The sequence below is a fragment of the Rutilus rutilus genome (genome assembly GCF_951802725.1).
Source record: "Rutilus rutilus genome assembly, chromosome: 8".
NCBI classification, from domain to species: domain Eukaryota; kingdom Metazoa; phylum Chordata; class Actinopteri; order Cypriniformes; family Leuciscidae; genus Rutilus; species Rutilus rutilus.
This window is the reverse complement of record NC_140222.1, coordinates 1,205,001-1,230,000: the sequence shown is the minus strand read 5'-3', so window position 1 is coordinate 1,230,000 and position 25,000 is coordinate 1,205,001. Positions and strand designations below refer to the sequence as shown.

The 25,000-nt window shown below is 41.4% G+C and overlaps 4 protein-coding genes across 5 annotated transcripts in view; all 4 read left to right on the top strand.

Annotated features, from left to right (window-relative positions):
* Positions 1-3,512: 3,512 nt before the first annotated feature.
* Positions 3,513-6,227, top strand: fndc10 (fibronectin type III domain containing 10). The gene is made up of 2 exons (XM_084417184.1): positions 3,513-3,573; positions 3,760-6,227. Exon 2 carries the CDS (start codon positions 3,842-3,844, stop codon positions 4,610-4,612), a length of 771 nt encoding a protein of 256 aa, XP_084273310.1. The 5' UTR covers positions 3,513-3,573; positions 3,760-3,841; the 3' UTR covers positions 4,613-6,227.
* Positions 6,228-7,853: 1,626 nt separating this feature from the next.
* On the top strand, positions 7,854-15,359 carry ssu72 (SSU72 homolog, RNA polymerase II CTD phosphatase). Its single transcript, XM_084417185.1, has 5 exons — positions 7,854-8,066; positions 8,916-9,059; positions 11,625-11,764; positions 11,834-11,952; positions 14,802-15,359. Exons 1-5 carry the CDS (start codon positions 7,987-7,989, stop codon positions 14,901-14,903), a joined length of 585 nt encoding a protein of 194 aa, XP_084273311.1. The 5' UTR covers positions 7,854-7,986; the 3' UTR covers positions 14,904-15,359.
* A 1,122-nt stretch (positions 15,360-16,481) lies between these two features.
* tmem240b (transmembrane protein 240b) lies at positions 16,482-23,875 on the top strand. Its single transcript, XM_084417187.1, has 4 exons — positions 16,482-16,910; positions 17,083-17,189; positions 18,873-19,066; positions 23,055-23,875. Exons 1-4 carry the CDS (start codon positions 16,869-16,871, stop codon positions 23,225-23,227), a joined length of 516 nt encoding a protein of 171 aa, XP_084273313.1. The 5' UTR covers positions 16,482-16,868; the 3' UTR covers positions 23,228-23,875.
* Positions 23,876-24,271: 396 nt separating this feature from the next.
* Positions 24,272-25,000, top strand: part of necap2 (NECAP endocytosis associated 2) — a 7,892-nt gene continuing 7,163 nt past the window's right edge. The window contains exon 1 of one of the 2 annotated variants that reach the window (XM_084417183.1): positions 24,272-24,444. In XM_084417183.1, the coding sequence (XP_084273309.1) occupies positions 24,344-24,444 (101 nt within the window). In that variant the 5' untranslated portion in view covers positions 24,272-24,343. The remainder of the gene's footprint in view (positions 24,445-25,000) is intronic. The other variant, XR_014628370.1, reaches the window with a different exon arrangement.

The following is a 25,000-nucleotide window of genomic DNA, read 5'->3' as shown; positions in this document are numbered from 1 at the left end:
TAAACGCCTGAGTGGCGATAAACTCAGTGTAGATGATGTTAAATGTTCAACGATCAGTGAAAACTGGAGGAGGGGCCGTTTATTTTTATTGACTTAAGCCATGGGCGAGGCTAGCCCCTTTTTAGGGGTGCTTCAGCACCCCTAAAAAGGAGCTCAGCACCCCTAAAACTTATAGTAAGAAATGTTGTTATTCTAAAAATATATATATTTTTGTCTTTGACAAGGTTAAATAATGTCCTTCTTCTTCAGTCGGCAGAAGCGCCAAGCAGAGCGCAGGTCAGAAACAGAGGCGCGCGCGCGCGTGTGTGTGTGTTTGTTCATCTGAGCCTCATTGGTCTTTCAGTGTCAGAATATTTGAGAAGACCAATCAAATCAAAGTAGGCGGGCTTTATATTCACAGAAGCTGCTGAGCGCGAATTTTACATGGAATTTTAGCAGCACGATTGACGCTTCAGTTTACGGTCAAGTGCGAGTTAAGATGTAAGTAACGTTAGCTAAACTAAACATTTTATATTTGACAGTTTTTTAGGTCATAAATGTTAAACGAATGACAAAAATAATTAGAAAACTAATAAACTTTTGTCTAATTTCGCCATTTTGAGCTGAAAATAGGCCTATATAACGTCTAATTATGTCATTGTGAGGGGACAATAAAATAAAGCCGTTTTCATAGGCACAAGATTAATAGTGCATGTGTACATGTTGAGAATTAATATAATACAATTTGTAGCCTTCAGTAAATTAAAAAAGTTCAGCTTTAGGAGGGGAGGAGACAGGGCAAGATCAGGAGACTGAGAGAAAAAGACAGTGATGGAGATGAGGAGAGAGCAGGTTTTAAATCTATTTCTTAATCCTTTTTTGGCCTTCAAACGTCTTGAAATGCACATATCAGAGAAATAAAAATGTTTAACCCCATAACAACCTCAAATTTATGACCTCTTTGATTATAAAGCCCTGTCTACGGCCATGTATTAGGCCTAGATCAATAATGAATGTTTACATATTGTGAATGAATTTAATAAACTTAGTTACCTAGCTTTCCTGGTAGCTTTGTCTGAGAAAATGATTCATAAATCAACCTATCAGTTGACCCTATGTTTACTTTTTTCACTGACAGACAAAAATGAAAAGCCTAAATCAGTCAAAGCTCAGCTTTAGGAGGGGAAAAGACAGAGCAAGATAAAAACAAAGAGAAGAAGAGTGTGATGCTGATGAAGTGTGGAAAATAAACACCTGCCTGCACATGGTTTTAAAGCTTTTGTCATCCATTTTTTTTTTTGGCCTTCAAAACATCTTAAAATGCACATATGTAGATCAGAGAAATCTAAATTTTCTCGGGGGAGCATGCCCCCGAACCCCCCTAAATACCTCGCATTTGGTACCTCAGTGATTATAAAATATAGTTAATAATGCGCATTAGACCATAAACTAACTTTTTGGGGGGCTGAGCTCCCCTAAAATGAAAATCCTAGAATCGCCCCTGACTTAAGCTATGATTTGATATATTCATTTGTTGTCGTTTACATTTTTGTTGGTTTATGAATTGATTTGTGTTTTATGGTTGTTTTAGCCTTTAATGTGGTGTTTCACCGCTAACAGTTCTGGCATCGTTCTCACAGTTATCGAACGTTCTTAACGTTAATAGATTCTTTGGTATCTCTACAATAAGGTTCATATTAGTTAGGCTAATGTATTAACTAATATGAACTAACAATGATCAATACATTTGTTACAGTATTTATTCATCTTTGTTAATGTTAGTTAATAAAAAGACAGCAGTTCATTGTTTGTTCATGTTAGTTCACGGTGCAGTAACTAATGTTCACACAACCTTGATTTTAATAATGTATTAGTAAATGTTGAATTTAATATTAACTAAGATTAATAAATGCTGTAGAAGTATTGTTCATTCTTAGTTCATGTTAAGGTAGTTAACTAATGTTAACTAATGAACATATTTGAAGAATTATAAATAGAATGTTTCCTTAACGTTCATATTAAACCAATAAAAAACGTTTAAAAAAATAAATAAATGGACGTTTCGAACATTTAGAAATAATGTTTTAATGGGAACTTCAGCTCGTTAATGGCAAGTAGGCTAGCGTGTGACAACATGCCCCACACTGTGTGTTTTTCACATGTTCCCCGTGTTTTCTATTGATGTATGTCTCAATGTTTGTGTCTAAACAGAACTAACCCACCCTGATGAGTAAAAGTCTTATTAATTTCTGCTGATGAAGATCATCGGGCACTTATTCTCAGGGGTTTTATTAAACTGTGCGTCTGATTCTGCATGTTCCCATCATTAGAGTAAGCGCTGACTCAATCCTTGCGATCAACACGCGTGTGTGTGTTTGAACCGAATCATCTCTTTATGATGATGATGATGATGATGACGGTGAATATTTCACGGCGCGCGCACGTCATTCTCACGCAGCCTTTGTTTACCTCGAGACTTTCTCATTTAATGCTTGTTTCCGCCACGGAATAAAACCATTTAAAAGATAATTGCGACTTTTTATCTCACAATTCTTATTGTTTTTCTCGTAAAATGCGATTTTTTTATCACGCAATTCTGACTTAATAACTCGCAATTGTGAGAAAAAAAAAAGTCAGAGTTGTGAGATAAAAAGTTTAAATTATCTTTTAAATTGTTTTATTCCGGAAACAAGCTTCCATATTTTAAATTATGTATGGTGATGATTCAACATTTTGACAAGTATTACTGCTGATGAACACTAGATGGCGTCAAATTCAAGCTGAAAATACACAGCGAAGAAGGAGAAAAACTATAAACTAATCATACATTAAATTTACAAACTGTGCTCGTGAGGTTTTCTCACACAGAAGTACAGAATCTTTCTGATATTTATTCACAACCAGTCACGTGTTACAGGGTGTTTTTGTTTTTGTTTTTTATGAACACGTGATGGCCCGCCTGTTGAAGCCTGCTATCATATTCACGTATTTTCAGTAAAACAATGAAATGCAAAATTCATGGAACACACAACAAATCAAACCATCAGTTGTTTATTCGCTTCTTCTACTATATCTTTGAACGTGCTTAAAAACCTGAAATAAGCCTTCATGTAAAAAAAACAATAACATGGTATATAAGTGCAGATTAATTAAACATTATTAAGTTGGTTAATTTAATTAATTATAATGATTAATATAGAGCTTTTTTTTTTAGAATTGTTGATGATTTTTTATTATTATTAACAAGACAGTGACATGTACACATAAAGGGGAGAAAAGAAAAAACAACAAAAACAGAGGAAAAAAACAGCAAACCATAGATGTATATAATACTGAATATGATATTCCAGTGTTTAGCCTATTGATTATATTTTTCTGGTGATGTTGTGGGTAAAACATATAGATATAAATTCACTGAGTGATAAATGGATATCAAGACAAAGAAATCGTCTGGTTTCTGACAGAGATAAAGTGAGAATGAACGAAAGGCGAGAGGAAGTATGCTAATTAACACAGTTATTAAACGCGCGAGCGCGCGCGCACAGACACATGCGCGCTCTCGTCCGGCGGCTGCAGCGGAAGGTTTTCTCTGAGGTAATCTTTAAATCTCCATCTTTATTTACAACAAATCATTATCAGTCTGCTTAATAATAATGTTAATCGATGTTGTTTTGTTCGTCTGGTATTCAGAGATTCAGCCGTTAGTGTTTTGTTTGCTTTTTAGCGACGCACGAGTCAGTGTTTGGCGTTAATTCGGTGTTTTTTTTTCTTTCTATTCAGGTCGCGCGCACCGGTGTGATGGCGACCGCACGTCTCCGCATCTGTCCGTCGATTGTGAATAAATAAGAGATATAAATCAGACATGGCAGGCCATCAGGGATCAGTGTTCCTCCGCTACTCCTTCCCGGTTCTGCTGCTTCTAAGCAGAGCTCTACCGAACCGGACCAGCAGCATCCGTGATGCCCAATACAGTAATAATAACACCAATAAAGACTCCAAGCGGATACCAAAGCTACAGGACAACAGCACTACTGTAAGATGGTGGCGTGTTTTGGATGAAGTCGGGCCGCTGTGTGCATACCGCACTCTTGAGGAAGGTGACCCAGGGCGTTTGTGTTTCCGGTATACGCGACCGGACTTCCGGTGCGCCGGCGCTACCTGTCGACAGGTGAGCTCACCTGACCGACAGCTCACGGCGAACATCCTGTCCAACGGAAGCGTGTTCGTTCAGTGGACGGCTCATGCGAGCCCCGCTCACGGGCCTGCGGGCGGCTTCCGGCTCAGTTGCTGGTGGAACGGCAGCTACACGCAGTTCGAATGCGCCGGCGTGCATTTAGGCAGCAGCTGCCGCGATTATTTACTCACCGAGCTGCACGCTAACGTACCGTACCGCCTCTGCGTGCGGCCCTACGCCCTCGACCGGGCCGAAGCCTGCGTGGATTTCAGCCTCGAGCCCAGCGGGATGCAGGACATCGTTATCGCCATGACAACAGTGGGCGGAGCCATCTGCGTGATGCTGGTCATCATTTGCCTGCTGGTGGCGTACATCACCGAAAACATCATGAACCCGACGGCGCAGCACACGCTCACGGCGCAGCACTCGCACAGATCGCACCTGCACACACACCTGTGAAGAGAAACATCGTTATCGTCGTCGCGCACACACTCACCTTACAGCTCAGGATCGGAAACAAAGTGCAGGATTAATGTAGAAAGAGACGCAGGTCCACAGAGCTCTACTTACACACAGGCTGTGTTCGGAATGGAGTACTTGCCTACTATTGACTGATTAATGCGCGGTATACACCGCTAATTGTGTACGATTATTCTTAAATAGTACGCAATAGTACACCGTACACCCAGCTAACAAATTTATGTCCACATGTTATTTAAAAGGTTACGATAATGTTAGTATAATAACGTTTACTTGTAAAATTCCAAGAACTTTAGTGTTAACTTTAAGCAAATATCTTAAATATCATAAGGACGTTGTGAGAATGTCGTTCTGAGGACATTTTCTCTCAACGTTATGAGAACGTTCATCAAGTACAAATATCATAACGATGTTCCAAGAACTTTGAAAAAAAAACCTACAAACGTTTTACTTGTACATGTACGTAACCTTCACCAAACGTCGCCTGTTAGCTGGGTTTTATTTTGCATGTTTTAGTGTAATCACTTTTTTGTTTTTTTTCAGTTCAATCAAATAATGAGTTGAGAAAGAAATTTTAAAGTTCACAACTCAAAATGGGAGGTCAAGTCAAACGCAGTGCATTGTGGGGTACAGTATACAACAGCAATAGTAGAAATAATGCTATTCCGAACATAGCCACACACGACAAGCTTTTTTCCTGTGTTTATGTGTGTTTTCATCTATAGTCTCGTTTAATAATCCCGTTTACCAAAAAACTGTGCACTCACTGATATGTAGACTATAGAAATATTTGTTTTAGAAATGCAAGTCAATAAATCATTAACTGCATATGATGGTTCTGTGTGCGGTAATAATGGAGTTTAAGTGATCTGGCTGTAGTGGAAGAAAAACTGTAGTTTTGTACTCTAATGCTCCCAATAATTTACAGTATGCCTTAACTTTACACAACTCTTCTAATTCTGAGTTAGTGATACGAGTTCGTCATTTTCACCAGAACAAGGACCCGCTGACTGACAGTCATTATACTGTGCTTTTTCTCTGTAACACAAAACTTGTGTGTCAATAAATGAGGGGTGAATTTAATAAAGTTTTATTGTTTTTTATTTTATTTCCCAAAATAAACAAACTGATACACACAAATTACACTGTCATCTTCTAATAGCAAAAGGAAGTTTTGGAAACCTGAAACTACGGTCATTTCTCACAGTGAGATTTTGGTGTGACGTCTATGATTTGATCAAATGTTATGTGAATCCTAACTTTGAATTTACATACAGAAATGTAAATTTTGGCTTTCATGAATGTGAAAAGAAAAGTAAACATTTATTTTATAAACCTTATTTCTCTGTTAGCTAAATGTCACATTCACAAATGTACATTTTTTTAGATTTAAACTTGAAATGAAAATGTATTTTGAATCTATTGAGTTCTCTAAACACCTAAAAGCTATGAGAACACTGGCTGTGTTTAAGGATTTGGCACTTAATCTGGACTGAAAGACTCTGGAGTATTGTATTATGTTATGACAATGACGATTATTGTTGTTCTTTTTTTTTCTTCATTTCTTCAAGCATTTCATAAAAAATTTAAATAAAATATCTGTAATAAAAAATAAATAAAAAACAGTGTCTAAAAGCTGCTATGTGACGAGGTGTACAGCAAACAAGCTAAACAACCCAGAAATAAGTGTTTATAAGCTGTCGACCTTAAAAAACGAGCGTTTAAGGACACAAAAGTGGATATCGGCTGGAACGAATGGGTAAACTGTGGGATCCTGACACATATGCACTAAAACTACACTATATGTGTGCAGTAACATTTCATCACTGGTAAGTCAAATATCAAAATGTTAGTTTTATATTATATTTCAGTAAGCTAAGCTATCTTGTCGCCTCTAGTGGGCGTAATAGTCCAGTCATTTTATGAAAAAAGGTTGAACAAATTGCAACAGAAGCAAACTCAACTGATTTTGTATCCTCAATATGTCCTGAATAAGGGGAAAAAGCCCCGAAGAATCCCATTAGGTGGAAGTTTAGAAAAAGACCCAAATATTCATACGCCTATTCATTCTTTCTCTTTCTCTTACGGGACTGTTTCTGGGGATTCACTTTTTATTTTACTTACCTTTTGTCTTCTGCATTTTCCTTACCATTGTCTCCTGTCCTTCCCTCAGACTCGTCTCCCAGAAACAGTCCCACAGCCCCAAACCCCATCACTGCAATAATAATTAATAAAGGCTGGTTTCTAAAGTACTTCTTCCTGCCTCTATGTATTGATGCTCATGGGTAGCCTAAATGGGTTCCATTCAGACCTTAACATTATGTATTTTACTGTTATGTGTCAACAAGATTCAACAAGACATTTTTACCTGGCTATACCCAATGTTTAGACCTGTTGTGGTATTTATGCAAATTAGCACATACGTAATTAGATTATGCACCATTTGTCAATGTTAACAAACAATTAAAAAAAAACTTGTAATACATTTTTTGTTTGTCTTGATGTAAGTAATCAACTCAGTAATTTTCATGGTGATATCTAAAGGTTAAAACTTTTACCCTATTCACGTAAGAGAAAGAATGAATAGGCGTATGAATAGGATATATTTGGGTCTTTTTCAAAACTTTCCCCGGGTTTTTTCGGGACTTTTTTCCCCTTACTCAGGACATATTGAGGATACAAAATCAGTTGAGTTTGCTTCTGTTGCAATTTGTTCAAGGTTGACCCCCATTTTGGCTTAAAATGACTGTAAGTTAGTTCTCAGAGTAGTCTAAACTGCCTGTATCCACTTTTGACCCTTAAAGGGTTAATTCACCCAAAAATGCTAATTCTGTCATTAATTATTAGCTCTCATGTCGTTCACAGTCTACCACTTTCAAGCCTCAGAAATCCATGTGACTCCAGTGATTTAACCCCATTTTAATGAAGTGACGCGTAACTTTTTTTCACTTTGTGTCCTTAAACACTCTTTTTTGGTGGTCGACAGCTTATAAACACTTATTTCTGGGTTGTTTAGCTTGTTTGCTGTACACCTCGTCACATAGAAGCTTTTAGACATTGTTTTGTTTTTTGTCATAAGTCAGAAATGACGAGGAGGCAGCTTCACACAATACAGAGTCGATGGAGACTGTTTGTTTCCCCCCGATGGGCGTGGCCTAAATGCGCTCTGTGTCTATTGGCTTTCGTGAGGCTCCGCCCACTCCCTCCCCCTATTGTGACGCACGACTGACAGCTGCGCAGCTCCTCCGCCATTTTCTTCCCCTCAGCGGACCTGAGTAGAGCTGTGTAACCGAGCTCTCGTTCCGAAGCGTTCCCCTCAAACCCGTTATACCCTCACCGGGCTTTAGATCGCGATGCCGGCCCACCCGTTGCGTGTCGCGGTCGTGTGCTCCAGCAACCAGAACCGCAGCATGGAAGCGCACAACATCCTGAGGTAACAACGAGAAAAAACCAGCCGGACCCAGCCGAACTTGAGCCGGTTTCTTCATTATTTCGTCGTTCGGTATTTTCACACGGTCTAAAAGCGCATCGGAATCGAACCGGGCCAGTCAGATAGCGAGAAGCGAACCGAGGGGGCTCGCGAGAATCCTTATAAACATATTTCACATTTACGCTAGGTTTTTTTTTTTTTTTTTTTTTTTTTTTTTTTTTACAGTAAGAAACGCGTCGAGCAACACGGAAGCAGATGAAGATCGTCTAAAAGAGTCAAATAAAAAAAAGAACGTTCTGTAATAAAGTAGTAAGGCCAATTAAATTATAAAAAGACTTTTATTTTTATATTGTTAATAATGGTTCCCTCACAAAAACGCAGTACCCTGGTGGTACATCAGATGGTAATACCATGGTACTACTGATCCATTACCAGATTTATATACCATGGTATTTCAAATAATAATAGCACAGTACATGTCCTAAATCCATTGTAGTTTTTTGTTAGCCAGATAAAATTAGATCATCTTATTTTAGAAAATCGAAAATCTCAGGTGAGTAGTGCGTATATTCAGTGACTGCTTAAGACTAGTTTAAAAAACAACAAAAACTAGTCATCTAAATTTATTCAAGCCTGGACATAATTTTATAAAGTCAGTTACTTAAAAGGTAGATTTCCTATTCAAATTAGACCAAAGACTAGTTAGCGACACAATCTGGGCTAGGTTTATCTAGGTGAGGTAATTGATCTCAGGTAAGTCGCCTCAGGTTGAACAGGGTTTTTTCCTCACGTGTGTGTGTTTGCTGTTCTGATCTCTTGTGGTTTCTCACTGTCTCTCTGTTATTCCTTCAGCAAGCGAGGGTTTGATGTGCGCTCCTTCGGCACAGGGACCCACGTGAAACTCCCGGGACCCGCTCCGGACAAACCCAACATTTATGACTTCAAAACCACTTATGAGCAGATGTACAACGACTTGGTCCGTAAAGACAAGGAACTGTATCCCTAGCGCACACACAGAAACACACCTGACAGATCTGACAGGGAAGATCCATCATCATCAACACTGACCCAGCTTAAAATGACTCACACACAGGGTTAAAAATGTCCACTGTGGACGCCAATATAGTTATTGTTATAGTTATAATTATTGAACGGCCCTTTATCTTAGGAACTCCAGTATACAGGTTAAATATGGTTAAATCGCAAGAACTTCAGTCCTGTTTTAACTAGTTTAACTGATAAGTGCCTCTTCTCCTTCTCTTCTGAACTCCATGTGAAACATAATCCTCACATTTTATCCAAAGTTGACGTGCATTGCTTTTGATCAGCTCCTGGTTTCCCTAGGAATCGAACCCGTGACTTTTGCGCTGCTAGTTCCATGATCTACTGTTTGAAGGGACATTAAAGGTACAGTTCATCCTTCACTCGCTCCAAAGCTCCGTGTCGGTCGTCCTTCTGTGGAACGTGAAAAAAAATAAGGTATTCTGAAGAACGTCAATGGGGTCCAATGTTGTTTGGTTCCCAACATTCCTCAAAATATCTCCTTTTGTGTTCTTAAGGAGAAAGTCAGTCACAGAGACGTGGAACGACGCTAGTTAATGAAGACCCTTAAAGGGTTAATTCTCCCAAAAATGTAAATTCTGTCATTAATCACGCCGCCCTCGTGTCGTTCACAGTCTACCACTCTAAAGCCTCAGAGACCCATGTGACTCCAGTGATTTAACCCGTTTAATGAAGTGACGCGGATGCTTTCTTTGTGCAAAAAAAACCTACCAATTTTTTTTCTTTTTCTTTTTACAAAATATGAATCTGTGCCGCTTGTCCACGAGAGCATCACGACGCACGTGTTGTTGACGCCAGAGCAGATGTTGCGTGTACGTGCGTTGGAGAGTAATATTTTGTAAATAAAGTGTTTGTTTTTATTGCGTCGCTTCATAAAACTGAGGTTAAACCACTGGAGTCGCATTTCATGATGTCTTTCTAGACCTTGAATGTGGTAGTTGCGTAGCTGTCAATGGAGAGACAGAAAGCTCTTCAATTTCATTAAAAAGATCTTTAGTTTGTGTTCCAAAGAAAGTCTTGCGGGTTCAGAACGACACGAGGGCGAGTGATTAATGACAGAATTTACATTTTTGGGTGAATTAACCCTTTAAGTGTCTTCATTAACTCGCGTCGCTCCACGGCTCTCTGACTGACTTCTGAAGAACACAAAAGGAGATATTTTGAGGAATGTTGGGAACCAAACAACATTGGACCCCATTGACGGTCTTCAGAATACCTTCTTTTTTTTCTTCACAGAAGGACATGGATGATGACAGAAGGACAATATTTGGGTGAACTGTATCTACGCAAATGCATCCCAGTTCACGAGCATGAATTCCCTTCACATGTAGTACAGCACGTAACTCTGTCAGGGTCATTATTGGCTCATGTTTTTTGATGACCTCATGATTCGTTGGCTTCACATGAAAGCAGAACACGGATTTATTTATTCCTCTGGCGTGTTAATGGAAGCTGTTCGAGGATCTCGTCAACTCGTTTAAGCAGAATAGATTAAAACTGAACCCACAGGATTCATGTGAAGTCGAGAGCAGGTCGAGCCGGGAGAATCTGACACATAAACTCACGATCTTTTGCTGTTGTATAAAGTTTATCTAAAGTTGTTTTAGTTCTGGGTTCTTCTGAAGCGTAGAGACGAGCATCACTAGTGCTGAAGAACATCTCATTCACGAAGAGTTTTATTCTACAGTCAGAATATCTGTAGCTTAAGATGCTTTATGTGGCGAGGCTTCTCAAGCAGTTCACTTATAGATTGTGTCTTTTGCACAGGTGTTTTCTTCTGTTCTTGATTAAACGTAAGAAACTGGAAAGTCTAGTGCCGTAAGATAGAACACACGTGTCTTCAAGATACAGTCAATAAAAACCAGGCGTAATATCTAATGCAGTCTTGCTTTTAGAGGATGCTTTTGATATTGTTAACAAGACAGACAGCTTGTTTTGCAGTGCAGACGTATGTTCACATGGTGAGTGATAAAATAACTTAACAATCTCCAGATATTTTATAAACCATATTTGCAGAAAAAAGAATTTTCCTGAAACTGGATTTGCACTATAAAAATGAGGTAAAAAATAACTCGTCATTGAATCTTGATCAGTCTTCTCAGCTTACTTTTATTGTGATATTCTCTAGACTTCAGTCAGAGTAGCGGTGCAAAGAACAAACTTTATTTTGAGAGAGTTTACATGATGACTTGTTTGTTTGGTTTCCCCTGATGATATTTCTGTTTGAACACCAGTTATGAATGCTTGTTTACATTTTGTCCCACACATTGTTTTATTCACACAATAAAATTAAGTTGATTTCTCCAATTTTTAAATGAATTCGTTAAGATTATGTAAATGTGTTTGCACACTGACACACAGAAGTGATTCCACAGGTTGGCCAGCAGATGGCGCTAGTGAACAAGTTTCCACTGTTTTAACCCTTTGTGAACAGTTTAATCTGATGTGAGAGTGTTTGGTGTCTCTGTTTTGTCTTCCTTGACCGCTGATCCTCCTCAGATACACACAGAATGGCATCTTACACATGTTAGACCGCAACAAGCGCATTAAGTCGCGACCCGAACGCTTCCAGAGCTGCAAAGACCAGTTTGACCTGGTGATCACCTGTGAGGAGCGTGTGTACGACCAGGTGCTGGAGGGTGAGGAGCACGTCTGATGTTGAGTTACACACCGTCACGAGCTGCACATTAACCCCTCGTCTCTTTCAGACCTGAGCTCGCGCGAGCAGGAGACCTTCCAGCCGGTGCACGTCATCAACGTGGACATCCAGGACAACCACGAGGAGGCCACGCTGGGAGCCTTCCTCATCTGTGAACTCTGCCAGTGTGTGAGTAAAGTCCAGCCGTAACCATAGAGCTCGCAGAACCGTTCTCAATAGAACACAGTTCACAACACCGCTATAACCATAACAGCACAGAGAAGCTATATCGTTGGAATCACGTTCAGAATGTTTTTTTTTAGTTTTTTTTTTCAGCTGATGAAAGATAAAAACATTTGCAGCCAATCAGAATCCTTCCTGCTTTAAAGAGCTCTAGCATTTCAAGCGGCAGATGACAAAACTGCAGTGCTTATAATAAACAGTGAAATCATCCCTCAGTGTGAACGTTAATATAGTTATCGTTATCGTCCGCTGTTGTGAACACTAATATAGTTATCGTTATAGTTATCGTTCGCTGGTGAACACTAATATAGTTATAGTTATCGTCCGCTGGTGTGAACAACAATATAGTTATAGTTATCGTTTGCTGGTGTGAAAACTAATATAGTTATCGTTTTAGTTATCATTCGCTGGTGTGAAAACTAATATAGTTATCGTTTTAGTTATCATTCGCTGGTGTGAACAACAATATAGTTATAGTTATCGTTTGCTGGTGTGAAAACTAATATAGTTATCGTTTTAGTTATCATTCGCTGCTGTGGATGCTAATAAAGTTATAGTTATCGTTCGCTGGTGAACACCAATATAGTTATCGTTATAGTTATCGTTCGCTGGTGTGAACACTAATATAGTTATCGTTATAGTTATCGTCCGCTGGTGTGAACGCTAATATAGTTATCGTTATAGTTATCGTTCGCTGGTGAACACTAATATAGTTATCGTTTTAGTTAGCGTCCGCTGGTGTGGACACTAATATAGTTGTCGTTATAGTTATCGTTCGCTGGTGAACACTAATATAGTTATCGTTCGCTGCTGTGGATGCTAATATAGTTATCGTTATAGTTATCGTTCGCTGGTGAACACCAATATAGTTATCGTTCGCTGGTGAACACCAATATAGTTATCGTTATAGTTATCGTCCGCTGGTGTGAACACTAATATAATTATCGTTATAGTTATCGTTCGCTGGTGTGAACACCAATATAGTTATCGTTATAGTTATCGTTCGCTGGTGAACAGCAATAAAGGTATCGTTATAGTTATCGTTCGCTGGTGTGAACACTAATATAGTTATCGTTATAGTTATCGTTCGCTGGTGTGAACACCAATATAGTTATCGTTATAGTTATCGTTCGCTGGTGAACACCAATATAGTTATCGCTATAGTTATCGTTCGCTGGTGAACACCAATATAGTTATCGTTATTGTTATCGTTCGCTGGTGTGAACACTAATATAGTTATAGTTATCGTCCGCTGGTGTGAACGCTAATATAGTTATCGTTATAGTTATCGTTCGCTGGTGAACACTAATATAGTTATCGTTATAGTTATCGTCCGCTGGTGTGGACACTAATATAGTTATCGTTATAGTTATCGTCCGCTGGTGAACACTAATATAGTTATCGTTATAGTTATTGTTCGCTGCTGTGGATGCTAATATAGTTATCGTTATAGTTATCGTCCGCTGGTGTGAACACTAATATAGTTATCGTTATAGTTATCGTTCGCTGGTGAACACTAATATAGTTATCGTTATAGTTATCGTCCGCTGGTGTGGACACTAATATAGTTATCGTTATAGTTATCGTCCGCTGGTGAACACTAATATAGTTATCGTTATAGTTATTGTTCGCTGCTGTGGATGCTAATATAGTTATCGTTATAGTTATCGTCCGCTGGTGTGAACACTAATATAGTTATCGTTATAGTTATTGTTCGCTAGTGAACACTAATATAGTTATCGTTATAGTTATTGTTCGCTGCTGTGGATGCTAATATAGTTATCGTTATAGTTATTGTTCGCTGCTGTGGATGCTAATATAGTTATCGTTATAGTTATCGTTCGCTGGTGAACACCAATAAAGTTATCGTTATAGTTATCGTTCGCTGGTGTGAACACTAATATAGTTATCGTTATAGTTATCGTTCGCTGGTGTGAACACTAATATAGTTATCGTTATAGTTATCGTTCACTGGTGTGGATGCAAATATAGTTATCGTTATAGTTATCGTTCTTGTTGTGAATGGGCATTTAAACACGTGCTTCATTCACTTAATGTTTAATAAAATCCTTTTCGTCTACAAATTCGTTTTGCAATATTCGTTTATGTAAAGTTGTTGTGTTCAGTTCACAAAATGTTTTATTAATTAAAAAAAACAAATGTACGTTTAATTACCATTCTTGTACGCATTGTTGTGCTAATTGTGCAAATTTACATAAGAATGGGTTTACGGTTGTTCGTGAAATCTGGGTTTATAATAGTTAACTAAAAAAAGCTTGTTACTTGAAGGAAAATAAACGTATTTCTATTTGAGTTAGTTTTCTCGTTTTCATTTAGTTTAACTGTATAACTGATGTAAAACTGAAGAAAACAATATTTTTAAACTTAAAACTAAATTACTAAAAATGTATTACATTCTAAATTAAATCTTAAAAACAGATTCAAAATATTAACAAAAACTGTCACTGTTAATATAAAAGTATATTATATGATTTACGCAAGATGGTTTTATCAACAATTTACGCATTTCATATCCATTTGTCAGTCCATTGTTACGCAAGTTTTTGCGATTAGCACAACATTTCTGTAAGAATACTTAAGATTTCATTCTTCCAGAAATATTCACATATTCTAATTTAAATAAAAGTTTACGAGCAACACACACTCGTTCTGCTCGTTTGAGTAAATGATCTCATTCAGTTGACATAAAAATGGTTTTAACAGTACTTTACACGCATTCGTTCAGCTCGTATGATATATATATAACGGCCTGTGTTTCCATCCGTCTCTCTCAGATTCAACACACTGACGACATGGAGAACGAGATGGACGAACTTCTGCAGGAGTTTGAGGACAAAAGCCACAGACCGTTCCTTCACACCGTCTGCTTCTACTGAACACCGCAGGAACTCTCGTCGCGCGACGCGCTCGCGGAGATCGCTCTCTCTCTCTGTTTACGTCAACACACACCTCAGAAGAACGCTCGTACTGAAACATGCAGAGAGGAGGAGAACACACACCGCTGCCAACAAACCCATTAGAGTGAGCTCTCCCTGCGTCTGAAGGAGCGGACACCATATCTCATCACCTTTATTTAGAGGATGTAACGTTTAATAACTCTGGCGGACGGGACGTGATACTTTTGAGTTTCTCATGAATTTCTTTCCTCGTTATTTAAACATGGGATTTGATACCTATATTGAGTATATTTTGTTTGTTTTTTTCCTTTAATTTTGTAAATGAAAGGATGATTCTGTAATCGTACCTGAAGCAGCCCAGAGTGCCTGAAATTATTCTTGTAAATATTGCGCTATAAATGAATGAATGAATGAATAAAGCGTTGATGAATCTCAGAGTGTGTGTCTCCAGTAAAGATGGTGATCTCAAAATGAGTAATGCTCAAAAATGAGTATTTTGATCCACCGTATATCACCATTTTCCCTCTGTTCCCGAGTGTTTTCATGATGAACACACTTCATATTTAGGTGATTTGTTTTTTTACGCAGTTGGAAATATCAGTAAAGATTCACTCATGTATTCAATTACTAATTTTATTTTAGCATTTATATTCAAGGTTTTTAGTTTGTCCCTTAATTTATGATCCACCCTTTTATTTTTGACAACTTTCCCTTTAAAAAAAGAAAGTTGGAAAAAATGACGTGACCTCATATTAAGCTTTCATCACTTCTTCAGAGGGAAAACAACTTGGGAAAGTGGCAATGTTTTACATAGTTTCTTATCTAAAACCAGTTCAAACTAAAGTAATGATGTAACGATAGGAAATCATCCATCCATTCTTTATATCACTTGTTTTTTCCCATTCTGTTATCAGTGTGTTCATCCTGTTAAGCAATTTAGTTTTTTTAAATAATTTCATAAAACCAGCAAAAAACCTTAATAATAATTCACTGACAGTTACAATTTTCTGGAGTATCAATAACGCAGTACAAAAAAATATTTTAGGCATTTGTATCTGAAAATGTAAAATGATGCACTTATGAAAGTAAGTACAATTCATACACAATATTTTCTGATAATTTATTAGTTGGTATGCGTTTAAAGGTACATGATGTACACAGAGCCCATACATTACAATCATAAGTATGTGAAACTGATTTTGATTTTTCCCTATAACAGGGTGGACATTTTTTATCCTCCATTTCATTTATTTTGCTTAATAAATGGTTAAATTTATTCACCCGAGCTTAAATGTTTTACATCGCCCTATCATGACTACACAAAAATATCTGTGGGAGTTTAATTTTCCACATGATTTTATGATGGGCACCAGGAACGACCCTTATATCGTGCGTTATTGCTGTTGGTGTGAACGGGCCTGAAAATGTCCAAAAAAAAACAAAAAACCATGGTAATACATTAAAACAAAACAAAGATGTTATACGTGTGTTGTAAAACACGGTATTACCATGGTATTCTCGCAGGTGTCGCGCGTGGGTCTGATATTCCAGATGAGCGTGACGCAGGAGCTCCTCATTAAGCTAATGGACTGATCTGAGATCTGATACAGTCAAACTCCAGATCACTTACAGATCAGATCCGAGCGCGTCGCGTTCACTCTGTTCTCCTGCCCGAAGCGTCTATCGCGCTGCCGACGCGCCGCAGGTGAGACATCTGATGCTCTTCATGACGCGTCGCGGAAACACGCGAGGAAGATGAGGAAGATGAAGAGGAGGATGATCTGAGGAGGATTCGCTGCTGGAATGATCTACGATGATGGTCAAATGATATTTCGATCTGTGTTGTTGTTGTTTGCGGAGTGCGATGAAGATGATGTGTATGTACTGTGATGAAGATGTTCGCGATCTGTGGACTGTGATGAAGAGGATGTTTGCGGTGTGTGGATGAAGATGATGTTTATGGTGGCTGGAGCGGTTCTGGTGCTGGTAAGAAGATCTGTGTGAAGATTCTGCTGAGGAATATTACATAACTCTCTCTCACACAGTGACTGCGGATGAACTTTATTACTAATTGTATGGTTTTCTGTGGAGAAACATGTTGAAATGCATTTTTAAACGCTAAGCGCTGGGAAATGGCAGTAGTTTTGGTGTTTTCCAGGCCATCGTGTGTATGTCCGACATGAACGCGCTGCTGGACCGATTTCACAACTTTATCCTACCGCGCATGCGCGGACCCGAGCGCGTGTGTCACTGCACCTGCGGCAGGTAAGATGCACTTTAGTTGTATTCGCTTACTAGAAACACCCATAGCTAGATACAAATGAGGGGAATACAGCTTATAGCCCTTTATTATTTAAATATTAAATTTCAGATTTCCGGTTTATTTTGAGGCACGTCACATTTACAGTCGCTCAGCGGAATTTCCCGGGGAAAATTCAGAACGTTCGGGAGTTTCGCGGGAAAAGTTCCCCACGCAGATTTCTCTGTTGTCAGGTCACGTGATTTATGCTGCCTTCACGTGCTATAGGAAATGTCCTACTTCCCACTTCTGAAGTCGTGATTACAAGCGTATCGCATTCAAATTTTGACTTGAGAGGGTGTTCATGTCCAGTTTTTTAACAAGGAAACTTGTATTTACGATAATTCCGATGTAGTCACGCGAAAACTGCTTACAAATCGACTTGTGATTGAGCAGTGCTTCGTACATTGCTACGCTATTGACTAATACCATTTCACTGAAATATCATTATTGTGAGCGCACTTTCATGCTTGGGTCAATTTTCTGTAACAACACAGATGTTACTTCATTTAAGGGCCTGTTTACACACACAATTTTCAACTAAAAACGGTAAACTTTTTATGCGATTTGGTCGTTCATTTACAGGAGACCAGCGTTTTGTGGGCCTGAAAACGCAAACTTTTGAAAACGGGATTCAAAGTGCGAGTTTTTGAGAACGAAAGCTTTATAGCCTCTGTGCAAACTACAAAAACGCTAATCTGTGAAAATGGTGACGTCATGCACGTGTCTTGCGTGTTCAGTCTGTGGGCGCTTGTGTTTCTTTGCAGAGTGACATCGCCATCTACTGGCCTGACAGCAAAATACTGCGTTTTAATCGTTTTCGTGGATCCGTATGAACGAGGATCGTTTTGACAATGTTTTCTTCTGTATGAGAAAAACGCAAAGAGAAAACGTTTCCGTTTTTAGAACATTGTTGTCGTGGAAACGCACCCTAATTAAGGGAAAGTGACTAAATGGTGATGAAGTTTTACAAACAAGCGTTTTAATAACAACCCAGAGAACAAGGAACGTTCTCTCAAAGTTATGAACAAACGTTCTTCCAGTAATGTTAATAGAACGTTTGTTCAAAGTTATCTGGTCTTTAATAATGTTCTCAAAACGTTATTCAGTTAGAAGTTCATCTAATGTTTTTTAAATGTTACAACTTGTTACCATAATGTTCACATAACCAAGAAAAAACCTATTACATTTTTTTTTTTTAAATAGACATTCAGGAACATCAGCGAAACGTTCTTGGATCATATTTTTGTTAGCTCAATCCTCGTACTGTACACTGCAGAAAATGATCGCTGTTTTAACGGTAAAAGACCTACGATAAAGACCTGTTAGTTGGTTAACGGTAAGTTCTCTTACTCTATACGGTGAAAAGCTGTAATCTAATGGGACATTTCATACAATTCTACTGTAAAATATTGTTAGATGGAAGTGAAACATTCGTCATCTTATAATTTACAGTTAAAAGTAACTTGACAGTAAAAGTTTTCCATTGAAATAACCTAATGATTAAGTTTGATCATATCTTTCTCTTTGGGGAACCTAAAATGGTTCTTCTATGCAGAAACACCCTTTTGCAAGCTTTGAGGAGTTTTTTACAGTGTAGGAGTCGTGATGGAGGGATGATGTTGTATGTTCTCCTCCTCCTCCCGCAGGCATCTTGTGGAGCACGTGATCCCGTACGAGGCCTCGGTCTCGCTCGGCTCCTCGGCCGGCAGCAGCGTCAGCAAGCAGGAGCTGGATCTGGTGCTCGGGCTCCTGATGGGCTTCTGCATCAGCTGGATCCTGCTGTGGCTCGACGGAGCGCTTCACTGCGCACTGCGCTTCTGGAGGACCAGCAGAGCCTACGGTGAGTGTGTGTGAGTGAGTGAGTGAGTGTGTTGTATGGTTGAAGATCGGAGTCATCATGCCGGTATGGAGAGGAGTTTGCTGAGGATCAGTGCCGATGGCTGTCGTGTCGATGAGGCCTTCACAGGGAGAGTCTAGTTGACACAATCTCTGCTGACACTTCAGGGATGAGTTGTGGTCGTGTCTAGGCGCAGGTCCTCCATCTGATCTGGGTATGGCCCGGATCCGGCTGACTACATCATGCATTGTGGTCGTGTCTAGAAGCAGGTCCACAATCTGATCTGGATACGGCCCGGATCCGGCTGACTACATCATGTGTTGTGGTCGTGTCTAGGCGCAGGTCCTCCATCTGATCTGGGTACGGCCCGGTTCCGGCTGACTACATCATGCGTTGTGGTCGTGTCTAGGCGCAGGTCCTCCATCTGATCTGGATACGGCCTGGATCCGGCTGACTACATCATGCGTTGTGGTCGTGTCTAGGCGCAGGTCCTCCATCTGATCTGGATACGGCCCGGTTCCGGCTGACTACATCATGCGTTGTGGTCGTGTCTAGGCGCAGGTCCTCCATCTGATCTGGGTACAGCCCGGATCCGGCTGACTACATCATGCGTTGTGGTCGTGTCTAGGCGCAGGTCCTCCATCTGATCTGGATACGGCCTGGATCCGGCTGACTACATCATGCGTTGTGGTCGTGTCTAGGCGCAGGTCCTCCATCTGATCTGGATACGACCCGGATCCGGCTGACTACATCATGTGTTGTGGTCGTGTCTAGGCGCAGGTCCTCCATCTGATCTGGATACGGCCCGGATCCGGCTGACTACATCATGTGTTGTGGTCATGTCTAGGCGCAGGTCCTCCATCTGATCTGGATACGACCCGGATCCGGCTGACTACATCATGTGTTGTGGTCGTGTCTAGGCGCAGGTCCTCCATCTGATCTGGATACGGCCCGGATCCGGCTGACTACATCATGTGTTGTGGTCATGTCTAGGCGCAGGTCCTCCATCTGATCTGGATACGACCCGGATCCGGCTGACTACATCATGCGTTGTGGTCGTGTCTAGGCGCAGGTCCTCCATCTGATCTGGATACGACCCGGATCCGGCTGACTACATCATGCGTTGTGGTCGTGTCTAGGCGCAGGTCCTCCATCTGATCTGGATACGGCCCGGATCCGGCTGACTACATCATGCGTTGTGGTCATGTCTAGGCGCAGGTCCTCCATCTGATCTGGATACGGCCCGGATCCGGCTGACTACATCATGTGTTGTGGTCGTGTCTAGGCGCCGGTCCTCCATCTGATCTGGATACGACCCGGATCCGGCTGACTACATCATGCGTTGTGGTCGTGTCTAGGCGCAGGTCCTCCATCTGATCTGGATACGGCCCGGTTCCGGCTGACTACATCATGCGTTGTGGTCGTGTCTAGGCGCAGGTCCTCCATCTGATCTGGGTAGGACCCGGATCCGGCTGACTACATCATGCGTTGTGGTCGTGTCTAGAAGCAGGTCCTCCATCTGATCTGGATACGGCCTGGATCCAGCTGACTACATCATGCGTTGTGGTCGTGTCTAGGCGCAGGTCCTCCATCTGATCTGGGTACAGCCTGGATCCGGCTGACTACATCATGCGTTGTGGTCGTGTCTAGGCGCAGGTCCTCCATCTGATCTGGGTACAGCCCAGATCCGGCTGACTACATCATGCATTGTGGTCATGTCTAGAAGCAGGTCCACAATCTGATCTGGATACGGCCCGGATCCGGCTGACTACATCATGCGTTGTGGTCGTGTCTAGGCGCAGGTCCACCATCTGATCTGGATACGACACGGATCCGGCTGACTACATCATGCATTGTGGTCGTGTCTAGGCGTAGGTCCTCCATCTGATCTGGATCCGGCCTGGATCAGGCTGACTACATCATGTGTTGTGGTCATGTCTAGGAGCAGGTCCTCCATCTGATCTGGATACGGCCTGAATCCGGCTGACTACATCATGTGTTGTGGTCATGTCTAGGCGTAGGTCCTCCATCTGATCTGGATACGGCCTGAATCCGGCTGACTACATCATGTGTTGTGGTCATGTCTAGGCGTAGGTCCTCCATCTGATCTGGATACGGCCTGAATCCGGCTGACTACATCATGTGTTGTGGTCGTGTCTAGGCGTAGGTCCTCCATCTGATCTGGATACGGCCTGAATCCGGCTGACTACATCATGTGTTGTGGTCATGTCTAGGCGTAGGTCCTCCATCTGATCTGGATACTGCCTGAATCCGGCTGACTACATCATGTGTTGTGGTCGTGTCTAGGAGCAGGTCCTCCATCTGATCTGGATACGGCCTGAATCCGGCTGACTACATCATGCGCTGTGGTCGTGTCTAGGCGCAGGTCCTCCATCTGATCTGGATACGGCCTGAATCCGGCTGACTACATCATGTGTTGTGGTCATGTCTAGGCGTAGGTCCTCCATCTGATCTGGATACGGCCTGAATCCGGCTGACTACATCATGTGTTGTGGTCGTGTCTAGGAGCAGGTCCTCCATCTGATCTGGATACGGCCTGAATCCGGCTGACTACATCATGTGTTGTGGTCGTGTCTAGGCGTAGGTCCTCCATCTGATCTGGATACGGCCTGAATCCGGCTGACTACATCATGTGTTGTGGTCATGTCTAGGCGTAGGTCCTCCATCTGATCTGGATACGGCCTGAATCCGGCTGACTACATCATGTGTTGTGGTCGTGTCTAGGAGCAGGTCCTCCATCTGATCTGGATACGGCCTGAATCCGGCTGACTACATCATGCGCTGTGGTCGTGTCTAGGCGCAGGTCCTCCATCTGATCTGGATACGGCCTGAATCCGGCTGACTACATCATGTGTTGTGGTCATGTCTAGGCGTAGGTCCTCCATCTGATCTGGATACGGCCTGAATCCGGCTGACTACATCATGTGTTGTGGTCGTGTCTAGGAGCAGGTCCTCCATCTGATCTGGATACGGCCTGAATCCGGCTGACTACATCATGTGTTGTGGTCGTGTCTAGGCGTAGGTCCTCCATCTGATCTGGATACGGCCTGAATCCGGCTGACTACATCATGCGTTGTGGTCGTGTCTAGGAGCAGGTCCTCCATCTGATCTGGATACGGCCTGAATCCGGCTGACTACATCATGTGTTGTGGTCATGTCTAGGCGTAGGTCCTCCATCTGATCTGGATACGGCCTGAATCCGGCTGACTACATCATGCGTTGTGGTCGTGTCTAGGAGCAGGTCCTCCATCTGATCTGGATACGGCCTGAATCCGGCTGACTACATCATGTGTTGTGGTCGTGTCTAGGAGCAGGTCCTCCATCTGATCTGGATACGGCCTGAATCCGGCTGACTACATCATGCGTTGTGGTCGTGTCTAGGAGCAGGTCCTCCATCTGATCTGGATACGGCCTGAATCCGGCTGACTACATCATGTGTTGTGGTCATGTCTAGGCGCAGGTCCTCCATCTGATCTGGATACGGCCTGAATCCGGCTGACTACATCATGCGTTGTGGTCGTGTCTAGGCGCAGGTCCTCCATCTGATCTGGATACGGCCTGAATCCGGCTGACTACATCATGCGTTGTGGTCATGTCTAGGCGCAGGTCCTCCATCTGATCTGGATACGGCCTGGATCCGGCTGACTACATCATGCGTTGTGGTCGTGTCTAGGCGCAGGTCCACCATCTGATCTGCATACGGCCCGGATCCGGCTGACTACATCATGCGTTGTGGTCGTGTCTAGGCGCAGGTCCTCCATCTGATCTGCATACGGCCCGGATCCGGCTGACTACATCATGCGTTGTGGTCGTGTCTAGGCGCAGGTCCTCCATCTGATCTGCATACGGCCCGGCCTGGACTAACATTAGCGTAGATGCCATTCTTCTTATGATGTAACATCAGGTGTTATAGGAAGTGTTCCCGGTTCAGGCTGACCTAGTTTATAATTTGTGTATGTGTGTGTTTCAGGTGCTGACGGTGAGCTGTGGCACTCGTGGCGTTGGGTGTGTCGTGTGTGTAACCTGAGGGAGCTGCGTAGACGCTTGCAGACGCGCCGCACGCCGGAGGACGCCGGGAACAACGTGGTTCACGTCAAGCAGAAGCTCTACCACAACGGCCACCCGAGCCCCCGCAGACTCTGACAAACACACACACACACACACACACACACTTATCCTCATGTTCTCAGTGTTTCTGCTTGCTGTGTGTGTTTCACAGGGTTTGTGTGTGTTAGTTTTGTAGGGGTCTTCCCGTCACCGGAGGGGGGGGGTTTGCATTTTTTAGACCAATCTTTGTGTACCGGGTAACAGTGTCTGTTTTAGAAACAAGGCATGCTGGGTAATCTCTGATGTTTAGCTGGCGTCTGAAGGCCAGAGAGTCGATCTGCTGCTGTATTCAGTGTGTGTGTGACATTAAACTGATGGAGGACAAATCAAGATGTTCTTCATGAAATATCACTGTGTTTGGAGTCTTGATGCTCTCGTAACTATGAAAAGTTTCTTAAAATGAGACAACAGTGATGTTCATTCTATTTATTATTAAAATACACTTTTCTTAATTTTGCTTAATAAAGTTACTTGAATTTAATATCAAGTATGTTTAATGATCATAAATGTCACCCAATATCAACATTAAGCCCAGCAACTTCACTTAAAGTCTAAAAGTATTAAATTAAACATTTTCATATTTCATTAAGTTTTAAATTGAGATGTTTGATTGTAACATATCATACATTGTTTAGAAATAAACACACACACTCTCTCACATACACAAACACACTCTCTCTCTCACACACATTTTGTTTGAAAACGGCATGATGTGAATAAATGAGCAGAATTAAACAATGTTTCTGTAATTGTTCAATAAATACACAAGATAAATCAATATTCACAGTTAAACCTGTTTACAGTAGATGCTAATTTATGGGATAATATTTAAAGATTGTTTAGTTTAAATGAATTTTTCTGTACGTGTGATTAAACATTCATTTCCAATTTCAAAATGTTAACCAACACCAGTCCATTAACAGTCATTCCAGAGATAAAAACCCGGAAAAGAGCAGAACACATCGATTATTATTCCGCACCTTTCTAATGATAATGTGTTTATATTCAGCGGTCATTAAACTGTCACCTCACATGAAATAAGAGCCATAATATCACAGTGTGAACCGGATGTTGTTGAGTAGGGGGGCTTTTATTCTGTATCGCCTGCGGGCGGAAGCGGAAGTACAGTGATGTGTCGGTGGTGTTGCAGCGATGATGGCGGACACTAGCGCACTGTATGAGTCGGTGGTGTGTGTGAAGCCAGAGGTTCATGTTTACCGAATCCCACCCAGAAGCTCCAACCGCGGATACCGGTGAGACCCCGCAACAGTCCGCGGCACTACTTTAACTAGTTTAATCACGAGTTAAACACTGATCATGTGACACTGGTCTCACTTCGAGTTCCTACCACAATAAACACACGCATTATTAATCCGGTGTGTGATGAGTTGGTGATTGTTCTTCATCGATCACGTGATCAGATCAATAATGCGTCAGAACAACTGCTGTCAACAACAGAAACTTGAATATTAATGAGGGAAACATGAAGTTTCGTCACACTACTGTATCAAACACTGATATAGGAGAATAAACGCCATGTTTGTGTGCAGCTAAATTACTATATGGTTATTGACGTGCTTAAAGATGTCATGAAAGAGAAGTTGTGCTCGATTTTTCTTCTCTATTGTGAGTGAAACTCAGGAACAAGAATAAATGTAGGCGGGGCTTGACTGTGTCTGTGGGGAATTGATTGGCTGGTTGTGGTTTGCTATTGGCTGATCTCATGTGAGTGACAGGTTATAGCCCCGCCCTCGTCATCAGAGAAGAGATGAGAAGCCGCAAGAGGAACTTATTCTGATTCAAGATTAT

Excerpts from the sequence above, each read along its gene's own strand:
- ssu72 (XM_084417185.1), top strand. The coding sequence starts at position 7,987 with ATGCCGGCCCACCCGTTGCGTGTCGCGGTCGTGTGCTCCAGCAACCAG. Across the intron at positions 11,765-11,833 it reads GTACGACCAGGTGCTGGAGG|ACCTGAGCTCGCGCGAGCAG; the intron begins GTGAGGAGCACG and ends CGTCTCTTTCAG. Across the intron at positions 11,953-14,801 it reads TCTGTGAACTCTGCCAGTGT|ATTCAACACACTGACGACAT; the intron begins GTGAGTAAAGTC and ends CGTCTCTCTCAG.
- tmem240b (XM_084417187.1), top strand. The coding sequence starts at position 16,869 with ATGAAGATGATGTTTATGGTGGCTGGAGCGGTTCTGGTGCTG. Across the intron at positions 16,911-17,082 it reads CTGGAGCGGTTCTGGTGCTG|GCCATCGTGTGTATGTCCGA; the intron begins GTAAGAAGATCT and ends GGTGTTTTCCAG. Across the intron at positions 19,067-23,054 it reads GAGGACCAGCAGAGCCTACG|GTGCTGACGGTGAGCTGTGG; the intron begins GTGAGTGTGTGT and ends TGTGTGTTTCAG.
- fndc10 (XM_084417184.1), top strand. The coding sequence starts at position 3,842 with ATGGCAGGCCATCAGGGATCAGTGTTCCTCCGCTACTCCTTCCCGGTT.